Source organism: Ooceraea biroi, chromosome 13 (assembly GCF_003672135.1).
Source record: "Ooceraea biroi isolate clonal line C1 chromosome 13, Obir_v5.4, whole genome shotgun sequence".
Taxonomy (NCBI): Eukaryota; Metazoa; Arthropoda; class Insecta; order Hymenoptera; family Formicidae; genus Ooceraea; species Ooceraea biroi.
This window is the reverse complement of record NC_039518.1, coordinates 3,745,399-3,752,794: the sequence shown is the minus strand read 5'-3', so window position 1 is coordinate 3,752,794 and position 7,396 is coordinate 3,745,399. Positions and strand designations below refer to the sequence as shown.

At 33.6% G+C, this 7,396-nt stretch overlaps 1 protein-coding gene across 2 annotated transcripts; it reads left to right on the top strand.

The window, feature by feature from the left end:
* The first annotated feature begins 4,906 nt into the window (after positions 1–4,906).
* LOC113561408 lies at positions 4,907–6,253 on the top strand. 2 transcript variants are annotated; one of them, XM_026974629.1, is made up of 3 exons: positions 4,907–5,018; positions 5,121–5,416; positions 5,767–6,253. In XM_026974629.1, exons 1-3 carry the CDS (start codon positions 4,922–4,924, stop codon positions 5,851–5,853), a joined length of 480 nt encoding a protein of 159 aa, XP_026830430.1. In that variant the 5' UTR covers positions 4,907–4,921; the 3' UTR covers positions 5,854–6,253. The 2 variants fall into 2 exon arrangements, with proteins under 2 accessions (XP_026830430.1, XP_011341887.1); XM_011343585.3 differs by having other exon boundaries at positions 4,909–5,025.
* Positions 6,254–7,396: the final 1,143 nt, after the last annotated feature.

Sequence of the window (7,396 nt, the reverse complement as noted above, 5' to 3'; positions counted from 1 at the left end):
TTTCGATTAAACGTATGTCAGCATGTCAGATATATCTCTATACGTATGTCACAGTTGCTACTACTTTAAGATATGATAATTTGTGTAGGAAATTGTTTTATATGCATTACGTCGTGTAATATGAAATGTCGGATTTTTATTAATCGCAACTTTGTCACACTGAGAGAGATTATCTGTGAAACAGGTGGTGTAATTCTTCCATTCTAGCTTCACTTTTATAAGCTTTTTGGTAATTTACCGCTATTGTTCCGTAAATATTCGATTACTGTTATTTCTATAGCAAATTGCCAAGAAACATATACAAGTGAAGTTAGAATGGAAGATTTACGTATCTGTTAGACTAGATATTCTCTCAGTGTGACCAAGATCTATATATATAGATCGTGTAACATAATGTAATTATATATTTGTATTTAGATATATCATATATCAGCTGATGTGCCGTACAATATTGACACACACACACACACACACACACACACACAGAGAGAGAGTTATATAAAGAAATAATAAAGTAATAAAATAATAAATTATATATTATTACAATACTTACACATACCCACACAGTTGACTTTTTGTTCAGTATATAACACGTAATGTAAAAGTATAAGGAAATTTTTTAAAGTATCCTCCGGAATACTTAGAAATTATTAATATATATGTCCGCCCGGTAAACATATATATCGATCATATAAAACTACACGTAATTATATAGAAACATTGATACATAATTTTATATGTTCTATATAATTATGTACAGTTTTATATGATCGATATATATGTTTCCCGGGCGGACATATATATTAATAATTTCTAAGTATTCCGGAGGATACTTTAAAAAATTTCCTTATACTTTTACATTACGTGTTATATACTGAACAAAAAGTCAAATGTGTGGGTATGTGTAAGTATTGTAATAATATATAATTTATTATTTTATTACTTTATTATTTCTTTATATAACTCTGTGTGTGTGTGTGTGTGTGTGTGTGTGTGTGTGTGTGTGTGTGTGTGTGTGTGTGTGTGTGTCAATATTGTATGTACGGCACATCAGCTGATCAGCGAGCCGCGAGACAAGCGTTGGTCGCGAGCGAGCCTCAACGAGCCGAAGCTGCCCGAGATCCCGAGTGCTCACGGATACGAGACGATACATGTGTGCGTCACGCAGCGTCACGTGACATTCCCTCTCCACTCCTATTCCGTGCTGGCCGCGGCCCGAATCTACCATCACTGGGCGAGCTCGGCTACGCAACAAAGTACGATCGCGTAACAGTTGCCATATCCAGGCCGAGGTAACATAAAAAGGATAAATATTCGCGTCGCACACACAGATCCGATACGAAGATTGGGTGCACGACGCGAATATTTATCCTTTTTATGTTACCTCGGCCGGGATATGGCAACTGTTACGCGATTGTACTTTGTTGCGTAGTCGAGCTCGCCTCGCATGCGACAGCGAGACGGCACGACCACCGGCAGCGGTACCAATTTGAGGCCGCGCAACGTACGCACACATGGCAGCAGCCGGGTACGTGTGCGGCGGCGCACCGAGCGCCGAGCACACGTACACGGCTGCTGCCATGTGTGCGTACGTTGCGCGGCCTCAAATTGGCACCAGTGCGACCACGACGGCAGCAGTGTTGTCAGCTGGGACGCGGTTTTCGGTCATGCGCAGTGGAAATGACCGTTAACCAACATCGTATCATGCGGCATGTTACGGGTGCGGCCCCTAGTTTTGGCGCGCTTAGTGTGTAGCGCGAATGGAGTAAGAAGAAAGAAGAAAGAAAAGAAGAAAGAAAGAAGAAATAGAAAAGGTAAGTATATTATTATAAATAATACTATTTGTAATAATGGAAAATATTAATCGTAACGTCGGAAAAGGAGCAGTAAAAAAACGTAGGTCTTTTCAGAAATCGTGGTTAGATGATAATAATTTTAAAGGATGGTTGGCTCCTCATCCTGTTGAAGAAGATTTAGCAATTTGTATTTTGTGCAATAAAACTATGAGATGCTGTAAATCAGATTTAATTCGACATTCACAGACGGTTAAACATATCGAAAAAATAGATTCGCGAAATTGTGAAAATGATAGTAATAATAATGACTTATCACATCGAGATAAAGTAAAACGCGCGGAAATTAAGTTAGCAGCTTTTTTTGCAGAACATAATGTAGCTTTTCGTACCGCGGACCATTTAATACCGTTAATGAAAGATATTTGTATAGACCCTGACATTGTAAAAGATCTTTCACTGTCCCGAAATAAATGTGCAAGCATTGTAAGAAACGTTATAGCAAAACGCGAAACTGAGGAATTAATCGAAATTTTGAAAAATCGCAAATTCTCAATTCTAATTGATGAAAGTACGGACATTACTGATAACAAATTTATGTGCATCCTTGTTCGATACGTTTGTCCTTCAGACAAAAGAATTAAAACTCAGTTATTAGAATTACTCTCTTTAGATAGTACAGATTGTTCCGCGATAAAAATTTTTGAGCAATTTAAAAATGTGTTGCATAAACAAAATATTCCTATTAAAAATATCATTGGAATGGCATCTGATAATGCATCAGTCATGGTAGGATGCAACAATTCTTTTATGTTTTATTTAAAACAGGAGGTACCAGAATTAGTTGTTTTAAATTGTATTTGCCATTCCTCCGCGCTAATAGCCAGTAAAGCTTGTGATAGATTACCTCCTTCTTGCGAACAATTAATTAGAGGAGTAGCTACATATATTTCAGGCAGTGCTAAGAGATGTGCGATTTTAAGGGAATTTCAAAATTTTTTTAACGTTGAAAATCATAAAATTTTTAAATTGTCTAATACTAGATGGCTGTGTTTGCATAAATGTGTTGTTCGACTTCTCGAAAATTGGGAAGTTTTGAAACAATATTTTATTCTAGAAACCGCGGAAAATAAATCAAAAAATGCCGAAATGATTTTAGAATATTTAAATAGCGATTCTATTAAAGCATATCTATTGTTCTTAAAATATTCTTTGAATTTTTTAAATAGTTTTAATGCATTATTTCAATCGCGTACTATTTTAATTCATAAATTATTTGAAAGCAGCCAGGAATTAATTTATCAATTTGCACAAAATTTTATAACTTATAATGCTCTGAAAAATATTTCTAATTTAGATCTTAATAATGAGGAAAATATTCAACCTTTAGATAATATATATGTCGGACCCGAATGTGAATGTCTTTTGCAAACGCTATCTGTAGAATAATCCATGTATGATATTAGATTAACGTGTTTAGAATTTTATAAAACGGCAGTTCGCGAAATGTTACATCGTTTACCATATAATGATCTGTTTTTTGAACAATTAGCTTTTTTAGATTCCAAAATTGCTCTTTTTAATGAAGGCAGAATACGAATTAAAGATTTAACTTATATTGCCACGTGATTAAATTATAAAGACATAACACAGTTAGCTTTTGAATGGAGGATTCTGCCATCTCTTTATAATAATGAACAAAAAAAGCAGTTAGCTTCTTTAGAAATTGATGAAATGTGGAAAAATATTGTTGAATATAAAAATTTCGCTGGTGAAAAACAATTAAAACATTTAGAGTCGTTCGTTCAAATAGTTCTTTCTTTTCCACATTCTAATGCCGAATCCGAGAGAATTTTTTCGATAGTTACGGATGTAAAATGTAAAAAGAGAAATAGATTATCTAATGATAACCTATCTGCGATTTGTATTGCAAGATCGAGTTTTCAAAATAAATGTATTAATTGCATTAACTTTAAAGTAGAGTCAAGGCATTTCGAACTGCACGAACCGCAAAATTTATATGAAGAGCAAAGCACATCTCATAGTTCTTAATATATTATTTATTTTATATTTTGTTTACTTATTATTTGCTATATTCGAAATTATTGAATTTATTTTTTATTATTTCGTAAAAACGCATCTAGTCTTCCAGCTATTCCAGTTATTTCGTCTTCTCTATTCATTCGTTTCTTCTCTATTGTAATCTGTATTATTACTAATATAATTTATTTTGCAGAAAGCATCATATATTTCTTATTTTAAATGTGCAATAATTACAATTGTGATTATATTGTGATACTTATATTGTAGTGTACGTGATATTAATTTAAGTTTTTATAATAATAATAATAATTGTGATTATATTGTGATAATTGTACGTATTGTAGTGTAATATTAATTTAAGTTTTTTACCAAAGAAAATGTATTTAAGAAATATGTGCAATTGTAATGCAATATGTGCAAGTTTAATTTATATTATTTGCAAATGTTATTTTTAGTTTTAGTTTTAGTTTATTAGTGTAAGCGTTTATTATATTATATTATAAATAATATATAACATTAACATATATATATATATAAAATATTATAATTAAGTAATTTAAGTTTTGTATTTAATATTTATATAATTTAAAGTATTTATTTATTTAGTAATGTTAATGCGTTTTATATATATATAAGTATATATGTAATACATATGTAATTTTTATTTTCAGACGAATACTGGTAAGGGTTTTGGCAGTTTTCCTTACCCACGCAACGAATGTTGGTATTCCATGATTTTTCTGCCAAATAGAACATCTGTTTTGTTATTTAAAAAAGATCTATTTTATTTTACCAATCATTTTGCTTTCCTACCTCCTTCAACCTTTTTGCTATTTGTTCACATATCAAATATATAAAATTTTATGTATGTAGATGAACATGTGTACTCATGTGTATACATATATTTATTTATTTATTTTTTATTTATTTATTTATATTTCATTTATATTATTATATTCTTTATATCATATATATATATATCATATGTTTCATACATTTAAATATTTTAGAATATTTAGCACGGGCGACTTCCACATATCTTTTTTACTCCTTTAGATACGTCATTGACGTATCTTCCACTGCGCATGACCGAAAACCGCGTCCCGGCTGACAACACTGGACGGCAGTGTGGCTGTGGCATTCGGATCGATCGGATCGAGAAAACGTGCTTCGTTCATCATGGTTAGATGTAAATACTAGCATTATTCTCTTTATCTTATTATACGTATTTATTTCTCAATTCCAATTACATATTACTATAACCTATTTATTATATGTTTTCAGCAAAAAACGATAGCTATGCGCGGCGGACGGCCGGAGTAACGCCAATACGAGTGAGCAGGACTGTTGAAGCGGCGCCGACGGTAGAACGAGCGGCAGAGGACATGCTGTCGACGTCGGCACGACGAGCGGCAGAGGACGTCCGTCCGCTACGTCGCTGCAGACCCTCCACCATCCGTCCGCTACGTCGCCGCGGAGCCTGCACCATCCGTACAATACATCGCTGTGGAGTCAGCGCCTTCGGTATGGAGGTACGTGCCCGCGTCTTCGGTGGAATACGTCGCGCCCTTGACAGAAAGGTATCTATAATACAAGAAATCCGAGCGTGTGCTACCTCCGCGGCGACGTAGCGTGTTGATCATACAAAGTTTTGCTATGTAAGGGTCGATTCACACGGATCCGTGCCGCATTCATGACGTATTCGTACACGTCGGTGCACTGGTGACAATATCTTCTTATTGTTATATGACAGCAATCACACATCTGCTTTCCCAGTATTCGTATCAGCATCGGATACGACAGCTAAATACAGATTTACGTCATGGATTCGGCACGGATGTGTCTGAATCGACCTCTTTTTTTTCTTTTTTGGTGCGTCGTTTGCCTCGCCGTTGCCGTTTTCTCTGTTCGTCGTGTTGTCGGCGGATAGACCTCCGTGACCACGTTCCTCCGCGCCGACGTCGACACCGTCATGTTTTCTCTCGCTCGTTGTATCGTCGTCGAATTGCTGGTGTAATTGTCGTCGTTGTTTCAACCTTTATATTGCTTCCATTATAAAGCTTACCTTTTTCGAAAATAAAAATGCATGAAAGAATGAATGCATACGTTTTTGCAAGAACGGTACTTAAATATTTATTGTTCTGTATGTTTATTTGTCAATTATACTGCTTTCTGTACAATACCATCAATATTCACAATGGAAGCAATATAAAGGTCGAATCACTTTCCTTAATTTATGTTCATACAAATGTTCATTTTATTTGTGTCAAAGGTCTGTACGTGAAATTCTTTGTATGATTATATATTTATTCTTTGTATGATTATTATATGTATGTATATCCTGATTTAAACCTGTCTCTGTGTACAATTTTGTATACAAAATATATAAATATATATTTTAATTGTAACAATTACAATCTATGTACATGTTATTCCCCAACATCCATAATTCCCCAACTTCCATTACATATACATTATTTTCTTGCGTTTTTGTTGCCACTAATGCGTATATAAGTCCTCTAAGATACTGTTCTAAGTTCCAACACACAAAGTAAAAGAATCTATTTTCCAAATATATGTATATCTTGATACAAAGTTTCTTGTTTGATACCAGATTCCGTTAGCTAATAGCACTCCGCAATTAAAAAAGTACAAAGTCCTTATTGCGATTTTTTTCTGGTTGATATGTGAGACTCGTACAATTTCATATCATCAAAGACAAAGTACTGCGCAATAGCTTATGAGTTATAAGATTTGAAGTTTACTATTACATAAATATATTTCGAGTCGTATAATCGTAGTATACGTAGTATACTTTCTAAAAACAGTGTAATTATAAAAAACAACCTTTCTAAAAAAGTGTATTATAAAAATTTATTTCTTCAAACATATATATGAAATCAATGAAATTAGCCAAGTATATCATTATTTATTGAAAAGTGAATTCTTCACAAATGGATATGAAATCAATGCAATTTATTTAGTATTTGTTTAAAAATGGATGTTGTCAGTGCAATATCCAAAAATGATATACAAGATGCATTCACAATTAATCCAAAAAGTATATGAAACAAGTTGTATACATTCAAAAGTACATGCAACACAAGCTTAACGCATCCATTGTCTCTTCACGCAAATTCTAAGTCACATAAAACGGGCTTAAACTGACTCAAATGATCAACGGAATCATAGTGAAGCAAAAAACTTGGCGTGCCCGGGTTGTATTACGATGCAATAGCTCACCATACAAAATACAGTACAAATCAAGATACTGTTACTCAAGTTTATAAGAATTTTGAAAGACATGACCAATGCGATCCGGGCACGCCAAGTTTTTTGCTTCACTATGATTCCGTTGATCATTTGAGTCAGTTTAAGCCCGTTTTATGTGACTTAGAATTTGCGTGAAGAGACAATGGATGCGTTAAGGTTGTGTTGCATATACTTTTGAATGTATACAACTTGTTTCATATACTTTTTGGATTAATTGTGAATGCATCTTGTATATCATTTTTGGATATTGCACTGACAACATCCATTTTTAAACAAATACTAAATAA